Source organism: Dromiciops gliroides, chromosome 5 (genome assembly GCF_019393635.1).
Source record: "Dromiciops gliroides isolate mDroGli1 chromosome 5, mDroGli1.pri, whole genome shotgun sequence".
Classification (NCBI taxonomy): Eukaryota; Metazoa; Chordata; class Mammalia; order Microbiotheria; family Microbiotheriidae; genus Dromiciops; species Dromiciops gliroides.
Window position 1 is genome coordinate 278,924,024 of NC_057865.1, and position 25,403 is coordinate 278,949,426.

General features: G+C 41.5%; 1 protein-coding gene across 4 annotated transcripts in view; it reads right to left on the reverse strand.

Moving 5' to 3' along the window:
* GNPTAB (N-acetylglucosamine-1-phosphate transferase subunits alpha and beta) overlaps positions 1-25,403 on the reverse strand; it is a 77,245-nt gene that overhangs the window by 12,208 nt on the left and 39,634 nt on the right. For 2 of the 4 annotated variants that reach the window (XM_043966852.1, XM_043966853.1), the window contains exons 8-18: positions 25,188-25,349; positions 24,633-24,812; positions 23,966-24,136; positions 20,428-20,551; positions 19,151-19,354; positions 16,908-17,977; positions 15,413-15,612; positions 14,449-14,668; positions 13,007-13,120; positions 8,534-8,569; positions 7,948-7,977 (exon numbers count right to left, since the gene is read on the reverse strand). In XM_043966852.1, coding sequence (XP_043822787.1) covers positions 7,948-7,977; positions 8,534-8,569; positions 13,007-13,120; positions 14,449-14,668; positions 15,413-15,612; positions 16,908-17,977; positions 19,151-19,354; positions 20,428-20,551; positions 23,966-24,136; positions 24,633-24,812; positions 25,188-25,349 — 2,511 coding nt within the window. The remainder of the gene's footprint in view (positions 1-7,947; positions 7,978-8,533; positions 8,570-13,006; positions 13,121-14,448; positions 14,669-15,412; positions 15,613-16,907; positions 17,978-19,150; positions 19,355-20,427; positions 20,552-23,965; positions 24,137-24,632; positions 24,813-25,187; positions 25,350-25,403) is intronic. The other 2 variants (XM_043966854.1, XM_043966855.1) reach the window with 2 other exon arrangements.

A 25,403-nucleotide genomic window follows, 5' to 3' on the forward strand; every position in this document is an offset into this window, starting at 1 on the left:
TGCCTTCCCTCTGTTCTAGGAGGAGAATGCTTCTAATTTCTCCTCCTCTTGAGGCAAAGTCTTTGCCTTGCCTCTCAATAACCTGCCCTAGCACCAAATAAAAGACTGCTTTAATTCTAATTGGACTGTGTGTGAGAGTGTAATTCTTTGAGGAATACCTAAGGACCCCCACCTTTTCCCCGTGACAGCCCCATGGATAGAATTATGTTCTTAAGAACTATTTTTTGGACAATGGTGGCAGAAGTGACTAGTGGTCTTTTAGCAGCACTTCTGCTTTCAATAGGGCCTGAAATTAAACTGACTTATACTAAATGTAAGACAATGAATGGTGTTATAGAGGGCTTCCAGGATCCATGGAAAGTCACAAACATGTTTGAACATATAACAACAATAATAATAGTAATAATAGGTGGCTAGCATTTACTTACCATTCCCCAATAGATAAGTGGTCAAAAGAATAATGACAGAGTTAATATCCATATGAAAAAAGTACTCTAGGTGGCAACTGCTAAGGAAAATGCAAATCAAAGGAACTCCAAGGTTTTACTTTGCACCCAGCAAATTACCAATGATGGGAACAGTTGCTGTTGGCAGGGCTGGCACACTAATGCACTTTTGGTAGAGCCATATCCCTTGACCCAGAAATTCCACAAACACACACATACTTCACAGTGGTTAATGACAAAAAGAGTGGCCCTATAAACACTGAAATACTGACAGGGTCGATTTTTGTGGTAGCAAAGTACTGGATGCCCAATAACCAGGGGGTAATGAAAGCAGCTATATTGGGTAGATATAATGGAATATTACTGGGCTCTAAGAAACACAGAGAAGCAAGGACTTCAATGAACTTGATGTTACAAAATGAAAGGGGTATCAACAAGGAAGCAGTAGACACAACTGCAACAATGTGCATGGAAGGAATGACAAGGAAGGGGTGGGGGACCGTGGGTGTGGAGCACAGCATGTTCTATCACACTTTCTGGATATGGTGGTTAGTAGTGTTGCACTCATTTTTCCTTTTCTTTTTTATTCTTTGTAATAAGATTGGGGGGAGGGGGGAGAGACAGAATAAGGGAATATAGAGGGTATAAAGACCAAAGACAGGAATTAAAGATATCTTTAGAAGCTTCTCTCTGTTGAAGAGCAGGTGCTGACTGATCAGCATTGGGAGAGGGAGTTTGCTGGGAGAGTTCTCTATGGCAATGACATCAAATGTCTGTCTAGTCTCCCCACAAAACCACAGCAGTAGCGGTCTTCTTTGGACCATTTCCTACGCTCTCAGGAAATGCCACCATGCAATTATAAAAGTAGCCTCCTGCTTTTCTCTTTCTCTTAGCCATCAATCTTACCTGTCAGCTTTTCATAAGATTTTAGGATCTGGAGCAGAAAGTAACCTTAGAGATGAGGAGATCATATGATAGACTTTGAGTTGGAAGGCACCTTCAAGGATATTTGGCCCAGTCCCTCATTGTACAGACGGAGAAAGCGAGGACTCTGGGGAGTTGGCCTGACTTTCCAAAGGTCATCACCGAGAGCCGATATGAAGAGACTGCAGAACTGGGGCTCTTTCTACTGCACCAAGTCCCCTAGATGAGTGCTTCTTAAACTTTTTCCACTTGTGACCCCTTTATGCCCGAGAAATTTTTATGCAACCCCGGGTATACAGGTATATACAATAAGTATACAAACCAAATATTTGCTGCCAAATTATATGCAATCCCCACATTCGGTTACAAGACCCACAGTTTAAGAAACTTTACACTGGATGATCCCGCTAATTCTTCTGAACCTGCCTGACCTTCCTCCAGCCCCTTGCACTGATTACTATGAATTCTTTTACACAAAGTGTTTGCTGTCTTTCTGAAAAGAAAAAAGGAAAACTAATGGGAAATGTTTTCCAGTTACTGGAAGTCCTAACTCTAGTCAACAAGAAAGAATTGTTGACCGCTTCATTTTCCTCTTGTAGGAGGCAAAGGAGGTTCAGCTTTGTTCTATCCCACTGATGATTTACCAAAAATTAGAGTCTTCAGATCAGTGGATTTGTTCTGATCCGTTCCTTTGCATCCATGCTTTCCCATAAAGTTAGCTCACTATCCCATGCATGAGATATTTGGCATTGACTTCAAAGTGAAGTTTTGAGAGTTGTTAACATTTATTTCTATCTTGCTTCTGAAGTAGACTCACAACCTTGGGCTTTCAATCTGAAGGCCAAATGCCAAGCGGGCCTACTGCCTCTGTCCCTGCCACTCATCCTGTGGGAGGTAGGGAATATGTACAAAAAGGAGGAAGGGAGAAAAAGTGAGGGACCATGTTCCATTTCTTGACACCTAAATTCAACCAAGGTTAAATCATAAAGAATATTTGTTGTTGAGGTTATGAACTATCAACAGAGAGCTTGTGTATCAGTATATACATGTGTGTCCCTGTCCTCCTGAGGCATCTGTCATTGACTGCTATTTATCATCTTCTAACCACTTGGACAAAGCATAAATGGTTGTACTTACACACACACACACACACACACACACACACACACACACACACACACACACACACACACACACACACTCTGAGTTGGGCCCAGAAGAAGAGCAGGCTAATTGGCCTACCTTCAGGAAATTTCAAAGCTTCAAATTTCTCCTAGAAAAAAAGGTCCTTACTTTTAATGCCAAGATTCTTCACTGAAGAACTGAAAGTGGGTCAGAGTGAGGAGAGCATACCATGGATATAAAAACAAAAGGCATCGACAAAAACGCACTATTAAAAGAATATCACATTCAAGAAGGCAATGTCAAGGTGCATGGTGGGTATGAGGATGCAACATGAGCATCCTTCCAAAAGGACTGAGCAAAAACAATGGGCTGGCCATGTGCTGAGAGCACAGGACACTAGGTGAAGACCTTAGGGCTTGGTTCTACTGATAATTTCATGATATCAGGAGAGAGCCAAGAAGAGCCCCAGCAGGGAACTTACAGCAGGGGAAAGAGTTCTCTGAGGCCAGAGAACCAGAGTTCAAATCCCTGCACTGCTACTTACTTTGTGTGTGACCCCAGAAAAGTCAACTAACTCATCTGGCCTCAGTTTCTTCAACTGTAAAATGAGGGCATTGGACTAGATAACCCCAATGGTCCCTTTCAGCCCTACATCGATGACCCTGGCACAGGGATGAGGGAAACACAAAATGGGCAGGTATGAATGAGTTATAACCAGCATTTCAAAGGGAACATTCCAACAGATGAGGTTACAGATCTGAGTCTCTTCCAGTGAATAACGTCTCTGGATATCCTGGTGAAGGAGACGAGGGATGACAGTATATTGGACTAGTTAAACTCAGAACTGGGTGAAGGACCAGACCCCAGAAGTAGCCATTAGAGGGTCTCATGACAGCTGTCACTGGTCCCATGCTGTCTGACATTTTTATTCATTGCTTGGCTAAGGGGATAAATGGCATGATATGACCAAACTGGCAGGTGACAAAGCCAGGAGGGATGGCTAACATGCTAGGAGACAAGAGTGAGGGGCAAAAAAGATCTCAAGAGGCTAGACTGTTGGCCTAAATCTAATGAGGTGAAATTAAATAGAGGCTTAAAAACATTCAAAACTTCACAAGTACAAAATGGGAAAGGAAATTCAGTTAGAAAAGGCCTGGGGATTCTGGTGGGCTCCCAGCTCAATACGAGCCAAGAGAGCAAAAGCGGAGAAGAAGCTAATAGGCTCTTGGGAGAAGCAGAAAGATGACCATCTCCCTGCCCTTGGCAGCACTGCGCTCCTCTCTCAGAAGCCCATGACAAGCTGGACAGCACCCACAAGAGAATGGGGAAAGACCTGGAAACTGGAGACCAGTCCATGGGCATTTCCTTTGAGGAAGAACTTAGGGGAATGTGCTGCCTGTCTTGAAGTCCTTGGAGGGCTGTCAGGTGGAAGAACAATTTGACTTGTTTGGCTTGGTCCCACAGGGGAGAAGCAGGAAGGGTAGAAATTGCTCAGAGGGGGGCGGCTAGGTGGCGCAGTGGATAAACCACCGGCCCTGGATTCAGGAGGACCTGAGTTCAAATCCGGCCTCAGACACTTGATACTTACTGGCTGTGTGACCCTGGGCAAGTCACTTAACCCCCCATTGCCCCACCAAAAAAAAAAAAGAAATTGCTCAGAGACAGATTTAGGCTCAAGGTCAGGAAAACATCCTCCTTATGGTAAGAGTCAATCACCAGAGGAGTGGCCTGCCCCATGCAGTCCCAGACTCTCCCTCCCTTGAGGTCTACATGCAAAAGCTAGAGAACCCTTTGTTGGGGATTCTCATTTGAGAACACTTGGACAGGATGGCTCTTGCAGTCAGTCAGCTCCTCCCACTCTGTGTGAAACTGTGGAAGGGGAATGCATGGCTAAGTAGATGTGGCAATAGATGTGGATGGATGGATAGGTAGATGCACACATTTCCTTCTCTCCAATTTAAGTCAACAAAATTTATTAAGTGGCTACCACAGAGAAGCCACTGTGCCAGACAAATATCTTTAGTTTATTGGTTTTTTCTTCCTTTTTATTTGCCAAAAATAAGAGCGTGAAATACAACGACTTTAATAGACCCTTTCAACACTAAAATTTTCCATGAGATTATACTTCTTTTTTTTTTTTTTAAGGGCAGGAATGGCCTGGTCAGTGTCTATCCCAAATGTCAAGTATAGCACTACGGGGCTTTGGATATGTTCTTTTTAATTGGGGGGAGGGGGGGGAACACAATGAGGGTTAAGTGACTTGCCCAGGGTCACACAGCTAGTAAGTGTCAAGTGTCTGAGGCCGGATTTGAACTCAGGTCCTCCTGAATCCAGGGGTGGTGCTTTATCCACTGAGCCACCTAGCTACCCCCTTGGATATGTTCTTAACAAACAAACAAACACTTGTTGACTCCGGTCCAAATGGCAGAGTGAATGGGAGAATGCAATCCACCTGGCACCCGTAGACTCCAGAAAAAAGAAAACAAAGGAAGCAGCAGAAAGAATAATGACTAGGAAACAGAGAACACTTCCAGGAAATACCTCCCTCTGGCCAGAGTCAGTAAAAGGGAACACCCAGAGGTAGCAGGCATGAAGGTGCCTTAGTCCTTCCACCTCAAATGTGTCCAGGCCAAGAAGTCTATCAAGCCCCAGAAAAGTCAGCTCTCAGTTTGCAGGCCTGAGGCACTCTGAAAGTTTGTAGCTACTGACCTGAGCTGTCCTTGACAGACTTGGGGAGCTAGCTCAGCACTATGCACCCAGAGGATACTGGGATATAACAGAAATGAGCAGAGGGAAGGGCCAGCAACAGAAGCCTAGACAACATAAATAGAGAACAATCAGAGGCCCCTTATCCCATCTAAGAGGTAGGAGCAGAGGGACCTTGGACTTGACAAAAAGGTGTGGAATAAGAATAAATGAAATATGAAAGCATCAATGATAAAGAAATTGTGTACATCCATGGATCTTCAGGGTATAAGCTTAGAAAAAGAGAGTTAATTCCATAGTGAATACAAGCAGGGCCTCAGATAAAGGCATGGCTTGTCCACAAGGTCTATTAAAATTTCTGGAAGAGATGAAAGAAACCAAAATATAAGTAAAATGAGAGCTCTCCAGCAAAGAACTGAAAGGAGAATCAACAGCTTAATAAAGAATGTACAAAATCTTACTCAACCAATAGACTCCCTGATATTTAGCAGAACAAATTAGCAGAAACAAAGATTCCATGAAACAAGAAACATTAAAACAAACAAACAAAAAAATTATAAAGAAGAAAATATAAGATAGTTCCTATCCAAAACAACCGACCTGGGGGCAGCTATGTGGCGCAGTGGATGAGGCACCAGCCTTGGAGTCAGGAGGACCTGAGTTCAAACCCAGCCTCAGACACTTACTAGCTGTGTGACCCTGGGCAAGTCACTTAACCCCCATTGCCCTGCCAAAAAAAAACAAAAACAAAAACAAACAAAACAAAACAACCGACCTGAAAATGGGTCATGGAGAGATAACTTAAGAATCATGGAGCAGGGCAGCTAGGTGGCGCAGTGGATAGAGTACTGGCCCTGGATTCAGGAGGACCTGAGTTCAAATCCGGCCTCAGACACTTAACAATTACTAGCTGTGTGACCCTAGGTAAGTCACTTAACTCCAACTGCCTCACCAAAAAACAAAAACAAAAACAAAAAAAAAGAATCATGGAGTCACCAGAAAACCATGACCACTGTCTATCCTGCCCCTACCCCCCAAAAATCCTGTATGCCACATTCTAAGAAATCATAAATGAAAACTGTCAATACCTATTATGACCACAGGACAAAGTGAAAATAGAAAAAATACACTTGTCATTTCCTGAAAGAAACCCTAGAATGGAAATCTCTAGGAATGGCATAGCCAAAATCCAAAGTTTCCAAATGAAAGAAAAAAAACTGTGAGCAGCCATACTGTGAGAGTTCGAGAACCACAAGACTATAATCAGAATGAAACAAGGTTTGGTAGCTACAATTCTGAAGGATGAGAGAGGCTGAAGTATGCTATTACAAAAGATAAAAAGCTTTCAATCAATAATAATAATCTATTTAATAAAACTGAGTATAAATCTCTAAGAGAAAAAAAAATGGACTCTTAATGAAAGAAGAGACCCAATCATTCCTGATGAGAAGATGAGCGCTGAATACAATCTTTGAAACACAAAAATCAAGAGAACCCAGAAAGGCAAATCAAGCAACTGAAAGAGCCTATACAAATAAGTTTTTATACTCTAATAGGGGAAGAAGAAACAAATGTCCCCTCAGAACCCTAATAACTTCAAGGGTCATAGAGGGAGTTAAATAAGACTAATGTGGGCCCGATGGATAATTTTGTTCAATTTTAATGATCTAAATTGAAGAAAAGAGAGATAGAAAAGAATACAGTAAAGAAGAAAGAGGTAGGAACTTCCTATATGTCATAGTCAAGGGTACAAAAGAAAAAGAAAGAAGAAAGTTGAAAACATACACTGTGGTGTATAAAAATATCAAATTCAACAGAGGAATGGGTGAGAAGAGGAAAGACTTAAGAAGGAGAGTAGACATCAGTCATAATAAAAATAATCTCCAACATTGGAAAGTGGACTTTTGAGAGGGAGGGAAAGAAAGGGAGTAGTAGAATGAAAGGTCACTCAGAAATGTTGTGCATGCTCTCTATCTCACTACCTTCTTTATAAAGTGGAACAGAAGTAAAGAAAGGAAGGAGTGTAAGAGGAAAGAATGGGTGGTGGGGGTATACAATAAACAATCACCGTAATCATAAATGGGATGAATTGGCCTATAAAATGAAAAAAAGTTAGCAGAATGGGTCCAGAAAGCTGAATCCAATAATATATTGTTTACATGAAACATTTTAGATTAGAGGCTAGAGCAGAATTCATTAACCCTCAGGAGAACTCAAAAAAAGCAGGAATGGCAATCATGATCTCAGACAAGGCAACAGTAAAAAGAGACATGGTGAAAATAAATAAACAAAGAAATTACATTATGTATAAAAGGTACCCATGACAATGAATTATTAGCAACTAGTGATCATTACATGGGAGGAGAAAGGAATTTACATATTTTACAGCTGAGCATGGATGCTTTAAAAAAATGACCATGAATTAGGGCATAAAAACCTCACAAACAAATGCAAGAGAATAAGAAAAATAAATTATGTCCTTTATCAACCACAATGAAATGAAAGTTAGGCTTAATAAAGGGTCTTTAAAGAAAGCATAAAAAATTAATTGGAGATATAGAATTTGATTATACCATAGTGATCTCATGATGATATGAACAGATATAGAACAAGCTTTTTCACAAAATACCATACTCATACCTGCTAAAAATGTTAAACAGCACGGGCCCTTTCCTTAATACAATCAATGGTATATATATTTTTAAAATAGACAATTTCTTCAAAAAATGACAAAAGATAAACATACCAAAACTTTTGAAATGCAGCCAAAGAAGTCCTGAGGGAGAAAATTTATATCTCTAAACACTTTCATCAACAAAAGAGAAAGAAAAGAGCAATGAATTTAGCATGCAACTAAAAAAATCCTCCCCCTCCAATTTAAAACACCAAAACAGAAATTCTGAAAATCAAAGAAGAAATCAAGACTGAAAGCAAACAAAACCAATAAAAGTGATAAAAAATTAGCTAGTCTTATGAAAAAAGGAGGAAAACCAAATAAGTGTTAAAAATGAAAAAGGAGAAATGACAAAGGTGAAGAAACAAAGGAAATTTTTAGAAATTTTGCCCCCAATACTGACAATTTAAATGAAATGGATTAATGTCTACAAAATTATTAAATGTTCAGGCTAACAAAAGAAAAAATAGAACTCGAATGACATTTAGACATATTTAGAAAAAAAAAACTGAATAAGCCATTAATGAACTCCCAAAGGAGAAAAAAAAAATCCCTGGATCAGATGAATATAAAACTGAATTTGATCAAATGTTCAAAGAATAATGAATTCCAATATTATAGCAATTGTATGCAAAAATAGGAAAAGAAGGGATCCTACCAAATTCCTTCTATGATACAAATATGTTCTTGATACCTAAACCAGAAAGAGAAAAATCAGAGAAAGAAAACTAAAGACCAATGGCTAATGAATATTAGCACAAATATTTTTAAAGCAGCTACATCAACAAATCAAAAAGATTATATATTATGACCATGTAAGATTTATACACCAGGAATGCAAAGCTGGTTCAATAATAAGAAAACTATGAACTTAATAGACCATATTAAATAATAATAAAAATTATATATAAATAGATGCAGAAAAAGCTCAACAAAATACAACACCTATTTCTGTTAAAAAATACTAAATAGCACAGGAATAAATGAAACTTTCTGTATTATGACAAGTAGTATCTATCTAAAACCAAGACCAGGTTTGCTTTATATGCAGTGGAAATAAACTAGAGACCTTTTCAGTAAGATCAGAGGTAAAGTAAGGATGCCTTTTATTACCTTATTCTTTAAACATTTACTAGAGATGCTGGTTATGGCAATAAGACAAGAAAAAGGAATTGAGGGAATAAGCATAGGCAAAAAGTAAACAAAACTAGCACTTTTGCAAATAATGAGATGGTCTGCATAAGAATTGTATAGTTAACTAAAAAATTAATTGAAACAACTGGAAACAAAAGCAAAGTAGCAGGATACAAAATAAACTCCCACAAGTCCATCAGCCTTTTCTATATACTACCAACAAAACTAAGCATGTAGAGATATAAAAGAAACATTCCATTCACAACTAAAAGATGTATAAAATAAATTTATACACATAACCTGCCAAATCACACATAAGAACTATGTGAATAAAACTACAAAACATTCTTTCCAAAACCAAGACAGATAGTATTATCCTGTGATAATACTACTTATATTCATTTACTTATTTAGTGCTATACCAATCAAAACATTTTAAGTACATTAGAAAGGTAAAAAAAACCAACAATAATAAAGCTTGTTTTAAAGGATAACGTTAAGATTCTCAAGAGAAATACTGGAGGGAAAAAGGAGGAAGGAAGAGGGTCTATCAGTACCAGATTTCAAACTATATTACAAAGCAATAACAATCAAAACTATTTGGTACTGGCCAAAAATAGAAAAGCCAATGAGTACAACAGATTAGTCACACAATAGAGAAGCAAATGAACACAGTAACAATGCTTAGTAAAGTCAGAGACTACTACTGGGTAAGGATGCTACTCAACAAAAAAATGCTGGGAAAACTAAAAAGCAACCTGGGGAGAAAATTAGGTTTGGACTAGCATCTCACACTTTATACTGCAATGACTTCTAGAAGAATACATAACCATACATATAAAAGGTCATATTACAAACAAATTAGAGGATCAAGAAAGAAAATACCTTTCTGCCAACTCTGAAAAAAGGAAAAGTTTGTAACTAGACAGATTATTTTGATCACATAGTAGTGAAAACTTTTTGCACAAACAAAAACAATGCAATCCAAATTAAAAAAGGAAACCGTAAAGCACTTAGCACACCATTCATTTCAGCAATTTATTAAGGGCCTGCTCCATGCCAGAAACTGTGCTAAGTGCTTTACAAAGATAACATCTCATCTGATCCTCACAACAACCCCATTTTACAGATAAGCAGAGGTTCAATGATTTGCCCCAGGGTCACAACTAGTAAGTTTCTGATGCCAAAACTGAACTCGGGTCTTCCTGACTCCAGGCTCGCTGTTCTCTACAAGATAATGGATATGCAAATATAAATAAGGAACTGATTCAAACATATAAGAATGACAGCCATTCTTCCAAGATAACTGATCAAAGAAACTGATCAGAGTTTTCAAATGAAGAAATCCAAGCTATCAATAGACATAAAAAAGCTCCATTGGGGAAATGCAAATTAAAACAACTCTCAGGTTCCATTTCAACACTCATCGGATTGGGTAAAGATGACAAAAGAAAAATGGCAAAGTCCCCCAAATCACTAAGCTGTAAAGAAATAACACTTCTAAACTTATACCCCAAAGATATCCCCAAAAAGAGGAAAAAGAACTGTCTAAAATTTCTTATAGCACCTTTTTTTTTCCCCCAGCAAAGAAGTGGAAACAAAGAGAGTGCCCATCAACTGATGAAATGACAAAAGATAATCTTGGGCATTTCTGAAGGATAAAGAATGAAGGGAACTGAGCCAGAAGAACAATTTATACAATAGCAACAACATTGTAAAGAAAAAGCAACTTTGAAAGACTCTGGACCCTGATCAGTACGTTGGCTAGTCAGGACTCCAGAGGCTGGATGTCAAAGCCTGCTCCCCATCTTTTAATGGGGCAACGGCACTGGACCCAATGCGAAGAATGTTAAGCATACATTTTGGGGCATGGTTAAATGTGTGGATTTGTTTAGCTTGATTTTGCTTATTTGTTAAAGGATTGTGTATTTCTTTTGGGGAGAGTTAAAAAAAAATGCTTGTTCATGAACTATGGATTTTGTGATATTATGCAAAGAGCATTGAACAGCCATACACCATAAGATTAGAATCTGTGGCCTCTTTAGTTGTACAGATAAGGAACCAAGGCCCAATATTATTGATCTTTCTTCCATGAATATGGAACAAATACAGTAAAAAAATCAATATTTCCCAAATTAATGTGTAGACTTAATATAATACCCTAGCCAGAAATGAGCAAAACCCTAACAAAATTCACAGGGAAGGACAAGGAGAGATGACTGGGAGAAATTCTGGGGAAAAAACTGATGGAAAGAATGGAATGTTTATCATACAAATGGAACAACTAAGGGCAAAAAATCTATACCTAATGTACAGCTATGATTATTGAAACTGTCTGATGGTAGATTTTTTAAAAAAGCATAAAAGTAAATCAATGTCCATTATTTTCTTTAACATGAGAGTGAATTTTACCTTCTATAACTTGAGGTACATTTCTGAAATCACTTTCAAGGTATTATCTCTGTAGTTCAGGAAATTCACTTTGTGTTTTGTGGCTAATTGCAGATATTTACTTTTAAAAATATTTTATGCACAGTTCATAACATTTTAAAAATTACACATTTGATAGCTATTAAAGTCAGTGATTTCATGAATGGAATTTTAAATGTTGGCAAGTTATGTAGTTTAGGTACAACTCTAATTTGAATGGATCTGTTGGGGTGGGAAACAATAGGTTTGGAACATTGCGATTTGGTCAGATTCACTGGATGTATTGGTTAGTTTGACTAGGGTACCTTTTTCTCCACCACCCCCTCTTCTTATAAGATATGTCTTGCTAAGTAGGAGGGAGAAGGATATTTGAAAACAAAAGTGATGTGGAAACCAAAGAAATAATTTTAAAAATTAAGTAAAAATTAAACAAAATAAATCAATGGAACAGAACAGAGAATCCAAAACCAGAATCATATGTACATAAGAAATTAATGTTAGGTTTACCAAAGGTTAAAACAACAACAAAACCTTAGAAAAAAAAAGAATAAAAACTTGTATGTATTTGAACTATCTGGGGAAAAATGGGTACAGATCTACAACTCCTACCACATGCTACTCTGAATTCTACTTTTATTGAGTACCCATCATTCACAAAGAGGTGCTGTCATTCCTTCCCACTGACAGATGAAGAAAGAGATAGGTGAAGCAATGTGTTCTGGGTCACACAGCAAGCCGAGCATTGGAGACAAGCTATATCATGAGTCACAAACATGATCCAATTTGTGCTTTAAAAATGCCATTGTTGAGACTACATCCTAGAGATATTAATAAAATGACCTAATGGCCTAAAAGTAGCCATTATTGTTTTATAATAGCAAAACCCAGAAATATGCTAACATAACCATATCATAAAAGATAATCAGATGTATTAACAGCATTTCATCATTTAAAGAAATTCTGCTATGAATCCCTCTGTAACACAAATAATTGCCCTTTCCCCCAGTTATTCCTGCCCCCAATTGATCCATTTTACATTTAAATGTTTGACTATTGGTCTCTTGGTAAGTGAGGCACACAACCTGGATATTCAATCCATGTAAACATCTGTTTTTAACCAAAATAATTTAAACAAGTCTTAATAATTTTATTTCACTTCTCTAAGATGTTCCTATGCCTAATCAATGATCATGGGTGAACTCTTGCATTATTGATAAACTTGGTGAATTTTCCAAGATACATTTCTCATTATTTTTGGATACTTTTTGGCTACCTTCCCTCCCCTGCGATTTCTATGAAATAAGGAAGCATAAGAAAAAGCAACTGAAATATTGACTGAAACAATGGTTAATGTGGGATGTGGTATCTTGAGAAAAAAGAAACACAGGGTGCACCAGAGTCAGACAGAGCTGATTTTGGACTATCTGGGCTATGACATGGCATCCCATCATGGATGGCCCAAGCTGTATACTACAGAATTGAGTATAAGAGTTCTAGCTGAGGAAACCACTGTTTGCTGGGTTTAAATGATAGTTCTGAGAAATGCTGTGTTAGGAAATTCTCTTACCAGGTTAGGGTCGTAGTAAGCTTCCTGGGTTGGAGGGATGTTGTTTATTTGAGTGACGTTAGTAGGGAGCATTTTAGAACAATTTATTAACATATGCTCCAGACCTGTCAAATCCTAACATAAGAAAACAAGAACAAACAAGTTATAAGCACTTCAGGGATTAGCGGCACTTTTTTTAATGCTATTCAGTGGTATAGTGAAGTATACAAAAATAGCTAAACTAATATATTAAAAGCTGACCTAGCAACAAAAGTAAATGGTAAGGGACCCATTAAAAACAGAAGAGAGCATCTTGAGTAGTGTGTAGAGCTGGCCTCTGGCAGGCAGCTTTCTGGCAGTTGCTGATCTGCGCTGCCTGAAGGCATCTCTCTTGGAAGAATTTCTTTATCCCAGGGAAATCAAAGATCTGCTCTCTGGCCCCCTCTTCCAAGGTAAGTATTTCATGTAACCCTCCAAGCTTTCCTCTATCAAGGTGAAAGAAGAGGTATGCGCCTCATGGCACTGGGGTCTCGGCCTCTCTTTCGGATCTTGTGCCTCGATCTGCATAGCTGGTCAGCTCAATTCATCTTCAATGGCTCTCCATTTTAGGCATGATAGAGGAAAGAACACTGACTCTGCAAAGGACATGAGACTCAAATTTGGCCTATGGGACTTGGGGCAAGTCCTTTCATCTTCACCTACAAAATGAGGTTGGGGGGCAGCTAGGTGGCGCAGTGGATAGAGCATCGGCCCTGGAGTCAGGAGTACCTGGGTTCAAATCCGGCCTCAGACACTTAACACTTACTAGCTATGTGACCCTGGGCAAGTCACTTGACCCCAATTGCCTCACTAAAAAAAACAAAATGAGGTTGGGCTAGGCAGGCTCTTAGGTCACACCCAACTTAGATCTATGGATGTAGCCCTGGAATAGACCAAAGCTTGAATGTGGCAAGCCACAGAGCTCCCAGACCTTCTACCCCATGAAGAGGGCAGGAAGACCATTTTAAATGCATTTTTAGCATGGTCAAATGCCAGGTCTCTTCCAGGTGCTGTGACTCAAAAAATCTGTCCTGCTAAAAAACCAAATAGAAAAATGCAAACATTAAATAATAGCCAGTATTAAATCAGGTTATATTCTAATGTGCATTAAAAAAAAAAAGACAATGGCAAGTATTTTTTCCAACAAATACTCACTACTTTTTGCTTGGGTCATAACAAAATTTTAATCTTTTGGGGGAACAAAAGCAAAGTTTTAAAAATCCAAGTTGTCATTTTGCAGAAGTTACCACTGCCATCCCTCCTAGCTCTGAATCTATCATCTCATTGTATAATATAGTAGATGGATATTTTGAAATATTGTCCATCCCTGTTTTGAAACAGAACACAAAGATCCAAGTTCCTTCCCTCCCAGGGCCCCTCTCCAGAACCCACCCAGCCCCAGTGGAGACATTTCTAGTTAGTACCTGCAAGCTTAAAGGCAGGTCATGAATCCTCGTAGCTAATGTCCGAATTTCCCTGTCCGACAAGATGCCAGAATGGTCAGTATCAACTTCATCAAAAACTTGAGCAATGTTCAGTGGCTGCAGTGCACTCATGAGATAGTAGAAGTAAGAAAAGGCAAACTGCATGTCTTCGGAGTGGCGCACTTTGTGAACAGAGGTCTTGTCAAATTCTTCGGGAAACCTATTTGGATACAATACAAGAAGGCAGAGCTGGCTACATCCAGAATATCAGTATCCCACAAAATGTAGAGATGGCCAGGCAATGGCTACGATCATGTGAAAGGCAGGGGCAATTGCCTCCTGTACAATTCTGAAGAGAGGGATTGATGTGGCGAACAGCTGAGAAAGTCAACTCGCTCCCTTTGTTGCGGGGAGGGGGGGGGGGGCGGGTTCGGGGACTATGGTTGTGAAATGCTGCATTTGCTGTCAGACATAGGTGACACATTGGCTTGTTTTGCTCAATGCCTTTTCCTCCATCTCTCTTTTTAATATTTATATTATGTTTTATATGATTGCACATGTATAACCTATATCAGATTGCTTACTATCTCATGGAGAGGTGTGGGGAGGGAGGGAAAGAGAACATTTGAAATTCAAAACTTTTTTAAAAACCGAATATTAAAAATTGGTTTTATATGTAATTGGGGGATGTGGATGAGGGTGGTAAAAGATTACTTCAAGTATTTATTTTAATAGATAGCTCACTGAGTAGGTGTGAGGAGGAGGGTGGAAGAGAAGGGTATATTTATTTAGAATTGACGTAATAATCAAGGATGTTGATTTTTGTAAGAAGTGAAAAAAACAAAATCCACGTAGAAGTGACTTTTGCCTTGGTTTAAATGACTAGTTCAAACGTTACCAAATATTCCTGCTACAAATCCAACATAGTGGACATTTAAGTCTAGAAACAGGCACTTTTACTCACATATCCTGTAGTTCTTGCATAACAATGCGGTCAATCATATGAGGCATATGGGCAGGGACTTTCCGAGAGGTAAATCCAAACTTGCTATTTAGAATTTTATTTACATATCGGAGAGAATCAGCAAATGTATCTTTCAGTTGTCTTCCAACATGTTTGCTATTCGTGAAGTACAACAACTGTTTCTTTAATGATTCTTCTTCCTAAGAAATCCAGAAAAATGCAAAATGAGAACGACTGAAAAGGAGAGAAGTGGGTAATGTTTTATAAAAAGCAGTTCTGAGGTTTAGTAGCCAATTGAATATGAGAACTATGGAGATGATCAGTGAAGTTTTCCTTAACTTGATAATGTTCGAAGTTGAGCATACACTGGCTCTGCGTGATACTCTAAGGCTGCCTGAGCAGCAGGGGTTGCCAGCTGCTCTGAAGGGGCTGTTCCCAGAGCAGTCCTACGTACCAATGTTACTATGGACTGGCACACACGTGCTTTTCTGCGGATACTGAAACCTGTGTCCGTTTGTGCCCTGAAGAATGCACGGTATCAGAAGCCAATATGGACAAGTTAAGAATTGTGAAGCCAGAGAAAGGGAACTTCCACAGTTTACTGGGACCAGCAAGGCTTCTCACCTTGGCAAAGACGAAAAGGCAGAGGCCGAACTACCCACTAATATGGCAGATGACAAGGAGACTGAAATCTCTCTTCAGTTTTATGTCAGCGATCAGAATAACTAAGAGAGCACCAAACTCGGGATGCATGACAAGGAGGCTGTAAGCACCTCTGTCCTCTTGCCACAGGCTGCCCAGCTGGGCAAACCACAGAATCCTAACATGCTGTGCTAGAAGGGGCCTCAGAGATCCACAACCCCAATCAAGCAGCAGAAGAAAGGTGGCCTGGAAAGACTGAGTAGCTTGTGTAGGGACACAGGGTTAGGCAGGGCCAATACCAGGACTCGGGTCTTCCGATTCCCTGTCAGGTGCTCTACCTGCTGGACCCTATGCCTCTCATTTTGTTGTCCAGTCTCACCTTCCTCTGTCACTTCCCAATTTTTTTGAGGGAGGCAGGCAGGCAGTGGGAATCAAGTTTTGAAATTCAGATGATCTGGAATCATAACCTACCCCTAATGCATAGGGGCTCCATGATCCCAACAAAATCAGCTTCTCAATGCACCAAGCAACATGCCCCAAGACTACCAAGCTAAGAGCACTACCAGATGGTCCTTGTAGGAGTTTCCTCCCTGAGAGTCACCTACAATGGGATTATAAATCCCAACAAAAGAAACACAGCCTGGCTGAGTCCGTCCAATAGTCTTCCCTGTGTCTCTTACCAGGTCCCTTCCTGCACCCCCTCCTCCCTCCCTGTCAGCCCCTCCCTTCCTCTGGGAGGCAGCTCAAGCTCCCTCCCTGGGGCCTGAAGCGCCCCATGATGACTGACCCCGAGTAGAATGCGTAAGATCTTTTTTCCTTCGAAATAAAAGAGGCTGATGCTGAACCAACTTACCTCAAGAAGATCTTGAAAATACTTCCTTTTTTCCCAAGGCAAGAAACCTGGGTAGCTCCCAGCGTATTCCTGAAGTTTCCTTCCAAGCCTTACTCCCGCATTGCCTAGATCACTGTGGGCAGCAAGCCCTTCATTTGGCCCCACTGCTCTGCTCTCCTCTGCTTTTCCCAGGAGCTCCTTCTCCTGGGCCATTCGGCCTTCTGGGGGGACAACGGCCACTCCTCTGAAGCCAACGCTCTCTCCAGCTTTTGTCTGGTCCTGAGGTGAAGTGTGCTCCTGGTAGGTCCTGCCCCCCTCCACTGCCCCAGCAGCACCATCAGCTCTCCGGTCCACTCTCTTCGTGCCATCGGCATTTTCTGAGCTTTCTCTGGGGAGATCAATGAGGCGCTCGCTCCTCCCTGGGTCTTGCTGACTGTTGTCTTTCTCCCTTTTGACAGTCTGGTTAGTGTTCACCTCCATGACCTGAGCACCTTCCAGGAACGGCCTCAGCAGTGCAGACTTGGACAGGTTATATCCCTTCAGAGTAATGTCCCCACCCTCCAGCTTCACATCCAACTTCTTCAGACTCAGTTGGACTTCCTTTGGGAGTTCGGAAATATTTACAAGGGGTATTTTTATAGTTTCCTGAAAACCATCTCCATGTTTCTTGTACTTTGGGAAGCGTTTTTCTTCTGGAACATCTTCAAAAAGGATTTCGGCCTCTGGCAGAGGTGTGATGAGGCTAGCCAGACTCGAATGAGGCTTCTGGGTGGTAATGTTGGGCTTTGGTTCCTCCCTAGTGTCTACTTCTACTGTGATCTGCATTTTAAACTCTTGGTTGTTCTTATTTTGAAATGTGAGGTTGAAATGTATGACGGTGGCATTCATGCCACTGTGCAGTATGAGGTGGATCGTCTTCCACTTGTTGGCAATAGAGGCGTGGCGGATGATTAGATTGTCACTGTAGGCACCCTCAATTCCTCTTTTGGCTATCTCAGCAAAGCTGAAATAAGGGAGGTATTCCCCCTTGGGGATAATGTAATGAGTCTGGTTCAGGATGAGAGTCACCTTGTATAATTCATCAAAATGATCTAGAAAAGATACCATAACACTTGAATGTTTTGCATTGGTAGAGGGACTTTCAGTCCTGGGAGTTCCCGGCACCAATGAAATCACAGACCTAGTATTTTAAAAAAGGGAGCAGAGGGAGATCTTTTTCTTCCCTTCTCTTTACTTCTCACTGCCCACAGGCAAGCTTAAAACACGGGCCCACGTGCATGCATGCTCAAGACTGGCTCTTTCTGCCACCTTCACTAATGCCTCTTATAATCCTTCCTTTGTGCCTCAGTCCCCAAGACTCTAATCTTTATCCACCCCCAACTAAAAGTAATTCCTTTTCCAATCCCTCCTAAGAATTCCCTGTGCCTCTCTGTGTTGGCCTGTGATACACTACATATACATGCATGTGTTGGCCTAAGCTCCCTGAGGGCAGGCAAAGTATCATTTTTCACTTCTACATACCCGGTGCCCAGTGCCTTGAACATAGTAGATGTTTGATAAACACCTGGCATGACACAGAACCCAGGGAGACAAGATGCTATGCCAGAGTATTCCAATGACCAATTTCACCTTTCTGCGTGTTTCTTTTTGTTTTTTGGGTTTTTTTGCAGGGCAATGAGGGTTAAGTGACTTGCCCAGGTTCACACAGCTAGGAAGTGTCAAGTGTCTGAGGCTGGATTTGAACTCAGGTCCTCCTGAATCCAGGGCCAGTGCTTTATCCACTGTGCCACCTAGCTGCTCTCCCACCATTTCTTTTCTTTTCTTTTTTTTTTTTGGTGAGGCATTTGGGGTTAAGTGACTTGCCCAGGGTCATCCCACCATTTCTAATGCAATACATTCAAGTAAAATTACAGAGCTATCAATGGGATCCCATCCTGAAACTTTTTAATCACTGTTAATTGTTTTTTGGTGTTACACACACACACAACACACACACACACACACACACACACTCACACTCACTCTCTCTCTCTCTCTCATTTTTGAAAGCTAAGGTAACTGAATGTTAGTTATATCATGCAAAGAAACTTGCTTAAGTTTCTACATTACACTAAGGAACCATATCCTTCTCTCAGACCCATCTTAGACATGTAGCACGGTTTGGTCCTGAGACAAAATGTAATTTTATAGTCTCTTAAAAAAAAAAAAAAGGACCCAACACTCTTCAACAACATACTCCTCTCCTCCCTCAGCAGGTCACGTACCTTGCCCACAGTCACCAGCATCAAACCCACAAGACAGCACATTGCATGCCTGATCACAGAACTTATCGGCAAGCCAAGAATTGGCGCATCCCTGGTTGCAGTAAGAAATACCGCTTATTCTGCCACCAAAGTGCCAGGGCTGTCCAACCCCCGTGCCACCGTGGCCAGCTCCGCCACCAGCATATCGACTGCTGCCAGTGTTCCCTGAAAGAGAAGAGACTAATTCTCACTACATTCTTTTGAAAATGTAATGAACCTATTTCTGTTCTCAGAAGTGATTTCCTCTGTTTCTCATACTTGATTCTCATCTCCCACCTCCAGGTCTTTGCATTCGATGGTCCCCATGCCTAGAATGCTCTCCCTGCTTACCACTACACCACAGCATCCCTCTTTTCCTTCAAGATATAACTTCAGCACCAGCTTCTCTGAAGCCTTCCCCATCTGCCACAATTGCTAGAACTCTCCCTCCCTAACTACCCAGTCATTACTCTTTTGACATTTATTCTGAATCCACTCATCATCTGCACTTATCACCTCCCTTGATAGAAGGAAAAGATCCTTGAAAGCAGAGATTGTTTCATCCTTTGACCTTCTGATCCCAGGCCTTAGCCAGCACAATGCCTAGAAGTGCTGGCTGGACCATGAGTAGACATGGGGACAGGAAACACAATGCAGCAGAAAGTCCTAGGTTCTAGTCCTGACTCAGGTGTGGCTACAGACAGATGCCTTCATCTCCTGTCCCTCTCAGTTATCTTGTGTGTAAAGTGGATATGACTTAACTCCTCCACTCCCTTCTCTCACCAGGCTATTGTGAACAATGCGCTTTATTGCTGTTGTTCAGGACCGAGCATCTTTTTGATCTTTTGTTGTTTAGTCTTTTCAGTTATGACCTCTCAGTGACCCCATCTGGGGTTTTCTTGGCAAAGATACTGGGGTGGTATCTCCTATTTCCTTCTCCAGCTCATTTGACTCACAAGGAAACTGAGGCCAACAGGGTGAAGTGACTTTCCCAGGTTCCCAGATCTGGATTTGAACTCAGGTCTTCCTGATTCCAGGCCAAGCACTCTCTCCACTGCACTACCTAGACCTTAAAGTCGTTACATCCTGTAAGAGTCCATAGCCGCAATCCAGGCTCAGTATCTGAGGCGTTCCATGTTTACTCACTTTAAATAAGCAAAAGATGGGACCACAGGCCAGAAGAGCAGTTTGACTAACGTTGTTTGCTTTACAACCGTGAGTAAGAAATGCCACCTAAGTGCTTCTGCACCCACTCTTACCAATGCAATCTCCTCCGTCCCAATCACATGCTGAATTATTACAAGCCTTATCACAGTAGCCATCTTTAATCCAGGAACCAGGGCAGCCCTCCGCACAGTTGGGAACAGGCCAGGTCAAATAAACCTAGGGGGAAACAAGAAATGTTTTTAACTTCTATTCTCTCTATCAACAAATCAGGACTTGAAAAAATTACAGGACACCTAGGAAAAGTCAAGTGCTAGATGCCGTCAGAACTCAACTACCCAAAGGCTAAACAGCTGACAAATTTTGCTTCCAAGTTCACTAACAGCAGCTAGAGAATTCAGTTTAGCTGTTAATAGTCCCCTTCCCTTCCTCTTCCTCTCCCCCTTCCTTCCTCCCTCCCCCTCATCCACCTCTCCCTCTCCCTCTCTTTCTCCGCCCCTCCCTTCCTCTACTTAATCACTCTACCTGTATCCAGCACCTCAGGAGGATGGCTTCCTGAAATCCAATCATTCAATGGCCATAGCGGAGTCTAGAAGAACTGGGGTAAGTCGTTTCTGTCAGTGCTTTGTAGCACCCAGAGAGGAGCTACCTCCTTGCAGCAAAGTGTCATTGTAAGGGAAACACACTGACGGCCAGCTCCTCCTCAAAGTGGGCATGGTGTCCCCCTGGCCCCAGTGTATCCCTGCCCAGTGTCCGCTTCTGGACAGTTCCAGCTTCCTCACACTGAATCCCAGCCTGTCTCCTGATAACTGCCCCTGACTGGTGCCCTCTCGGGACCGACACAGTAAGACCAGCTCTTCCTCTTCCACAGGACAACCCTTCAGAGAGCTGAGACATCTGCCATGACTTCTCTGGCCCTGGACATTTCCAGTTCCTTCAATCACCCCGGGACATGGCTTTGAGTTTCCTAACTGTCCCAGTCACCCCATTCATCTCATCCACATCTCACATAAAAGGCAGTTCTGAGATCTAAGCCATTCTATAGACGTGGCCTAGCCAAACTGATCTCGGTCCTCAGAAGCAGCTAGGCAGCATGGCGGACCGAGTGTAGCACTTGGAGAAGGCTAATCCCTCCTCAGACACAAACTCTGTGAGCCTGGCCTTGTACTTTTTGTGCCTTGGTTTCCCCATTTATAAATGAAGAGGAGCCTCTATAATCCCTGCCAGTTCTAAATCTATGATGCTTCAATGACGAAAGCCAGCACCCCTCCACTGCATCACGCTGCCTCCTTTTAGGATTAAAAAGGCCAAAGGGAAGGTTCACGGGTGGAATTTATTTTGCTCTATAAAGCAATCACTCTTCCCAGTTTCATACAGAAATCAAAAGGGTGGCTCTCCCTTAACTGGACAGGGAGATTCACTAGGTCTCATTAACCTTGGTCAGGGGTTCAGGTCTTAAATCCCAGACCATAAATTAATTCTCGTGAGCCCTTGGACCCAAAGAAAACTTGTATCCTCCCTTCTCTCTCATTTCTGTTTTGGATGCTTCAAGGGCTCCCTTCCAAATGGTGTAATAGATCTTAGCAGGCAAGATGAACTGTCCTCATTTAAAAGAGCAATCAATGGGACTAAGGCCCACAAGCAATAACACTCTGTGAATACACGAATGCCTCACCCCCCAGTAGCCGATACAGTGTAAAGCACAATAATGGGAGGATGATGCTCACGTCACAGGTCAACCACAGGACAACTTGGGCTCAGGTCAAGGTCCTCACCCTATGATGGGCACGGGCCAGCAGGACTGCACCTCAACCCAAACTGAGCACAAATAATCTAATTCTCTTCAATTTCTCCCAAACTCCCTACAGAGCAAAGCCTTTTTCCTTGAAATTGAGACTGTTCTTACGCCCAAAAGGCAATCAAACTGTGCCTACCCTTTGACCCAGTAATAGCACTCCTATGTCTGTATCCCAAAAAGATCATAAAAAGAGGAAAAGGACCCACATGTCCAAAAATTATTTGCAGTAGCTTTTTGTGGGGGCAAAGAACTGGAAATCAAAGGAATGCCCATCAACTGGGGAATGCCTAAACAAGTTGTGGTATATGAATGTAATGGAACACACTATTGTGCTATAAGAAATGATGAGCAGGCAGATTTCAGAGAAACCTGGAAAGACAACTGATGCTGAGGGAAGTGAGCAGAACCAAGAGAACATTGTACACAGTAACAGGAACACTGTGTGACGATCAGCTGTGATAGACTCGGCTCTTCTCAGCAGTGCAATGATCCAAGACGAGGCCAAAAGACTCATGATGGGAAATGCTCCCCACATTCGGAAAAAGAGCTATGGAGTCTGAATGCAGATCAAAGCATGCTATTTTCCCTTGTATTGGCTGTTTTTTGTTGTTTTCTTTCTCATGGTTTTTCCTTTTTGCTCTGATTCTTCTTTTACAACGTGGCTGATGTGGAAATTTGTTTAACATGATAGTACATGTATAACTTATATCAGATTGCTTGCTCCCTTGGTGGGGAGGGGAAGGAAGGAGGGAGAAAAATTTGGAACTCAAAATCTTATAAAACAAATGTTGAAAACTATCTTTACACATAATTGGAAAAAAATATACTATTAATTAAAAAAAAAGAAATTGAGACTGTTCTGGAAAAATCTGTATATACAATCCCCTATCATAGTTAGAAAACATTCAGATAAAAGCTCAATATTTACCTTTCAACCTTAAGATTCTATCATAAATTTGAATAGGGTTTCTATAGCTAGAAAATTGTGATATTTTTCCCCATTTTAAAAGTCCTATGTGGCAAAGAGCTATTTTTCAATAACAAAAATTTGCTTATATACGTGATAATTATTGGGATAACTGGAAGACATGAATATATATATATATTTTTTTGAAAAGAACCTAAAGGGGGGCAGCTAGGTGGCGCAGTGGATAAAGCACCGGCCCTGGATTCAGGAGGACCTGAGTTCAAATCTGGCCTCAGACACTTGACACTTACTAGCTGTGTGACCCTGGGTAAGTCACTTAACTCTCATTGCTCCACCAAAAAAAAAAAAAAAAGAAAGGAAAAGAAAAGAAAAGAACCTAAAGGATGGGAAGTCACTCTTTGGATGGAATGCTAGCTCTCTCTTTGGACGGAAGGGACTTAGAGGAGCAGGACAAGAGTGGATGTATTGAATACAAACTATTTGGGAGAGGCACATCTTCAGTCTTCTACAGTTGTCTTTTACTCTTTAATTTTCTGAGCTGCTGAAGGTAGAGCAGCTCAAAGACCATCTGCTATTTTTTTTTTCTTTTTTTAGTGAGGCAATTGAGGTTAAGTGACTTGCCCAGGGTCACACAGCTAGTAAGTGTTAAGTGTCTGAGGGCTGGTGCTCTATCCACTGCGCCATCTAGCTGCCCCGACCCTCTGCTACTAAAGGAAGGTCTGACCCCTCAATTCCTTAATGGGTGGGTTTTATTCATTATTGTGGCAAAAAGTTATCAGGTCCTGAGCAGCATTCAGGCCTTGAGTGTCTAGCACAGTGGAGAAGCGACTCAATGAATGCTTGATCAACTGACACCCATGGTCTGACTTGGCACCTGGGTGGGAACTTCCTTGCCAGCTTTACTCACCTTCTGACCTTTGGAGTGACTGTAAAAATCATCTGGCCAGACATCCTTGCCAAACATCACATCATCATTTAAGTAAATGAACTTCTGTGACAGCCCCTCGATGCGATGAATGTGACTTTCAATTGCAGGGGAGCTAAAAGTAGGCAAGTGACTCAAATTCCGAAACACCTCCTGGGAAGACAAAGCAGATCAAAGGTTGGACGTCGTGGCTGTTTTATTAAAATACTCTTTGGATACAAGCTGGCCCGTTCTTTGCAGTTCCCCTAAAAACTGCTCAAGGACCAGTTTCCCTTGACTTGTGCCACCAAGGGAGGGATTTCCTTAAACTCCTTCCCTACAGGGCAGGGGCATCTCTAGGAGGCCTCCCTCCTCGCCTCCCCACTTGAGTGTTCCACTGCCTTTCCTAACTCTGGTGACCTGATGCCTAAGTAGCAAGCACAGAACAGGAGACAACTGTCATACTACAATCCAAATTTAAGGAGTGGCCAATCTGCACAGTAATTTGAGGCTTGTGACACAATGAAAGACATGAAAAGGAAATGGCACGGATGTGGGCTCCTTGTGAGCGAGGGTGGTTTTAATCTCTGTATACTGAGAACAATGCCTGGCATGCAACAGGTGCTTAATAAATGCTTGGTGACTGACTGACTAATGGGAAGACATTTACCTGATGAGTTACTATTGTTATCCGAGGGTTATCAAGGTTCAGCCAGGAAGGAATTTGCCCATTGGTTACGATGAAGATATTTCTCACCCAAGGGGCGTGCTTCTCTATGGACCTCAAAGAATATCTCAGCTCTTCGTTATCTTCAAAGCGGCTGGCAGAAATATCTTCATCCTGCTTAGACTGCAAAAGAACCATTCAGCCTGTTAAATTATGTCGTAGTCGCTTCCACCAGAGCAGAGAAAGGAAGCTTTATGTAAATGGTAGCCAAGGGGCTAAGATCTACCCCAGTGCAGACAGACAGCAGGGCCTGCACAAGGCAGCTCGGCCCTGTCCCTTCTCCCCACCCTGGCCTCTGGACTCTTCTTCCTGTCCCCTCCTGAAGCTGGGAGCAGAGGCAGAAACAGCCCAGGAACCTGGAGATGTCAAAGTATCCAACCATTTGTCAGTGTGGGGCCGTGGTCATTAGCTACCACAGCCAGGTCATTCTTCCTTCATCTTTTCGGGCCCTTGATCCCCATTACTGCTAACTTTCAAAAATCCCCTTCCGTTCCTTACCTGACTGATGGTGCTGAGATCCCACAACAAATAGGCAGGACTGAGGGTCAGTTCCTTTCCCTCAATGGTCATGTTCTTCTTAGCTTGCTTATTCAATTCCTGGAAACCCCTCGGGTTATTCAGTTTCAGAAGGGCTACACTGGCTTCTGAATACAACTGCAGCTACACAGAAACAATATGACATCTTAAGAAAGTTTCCAGGGGAAAAATGAGTCA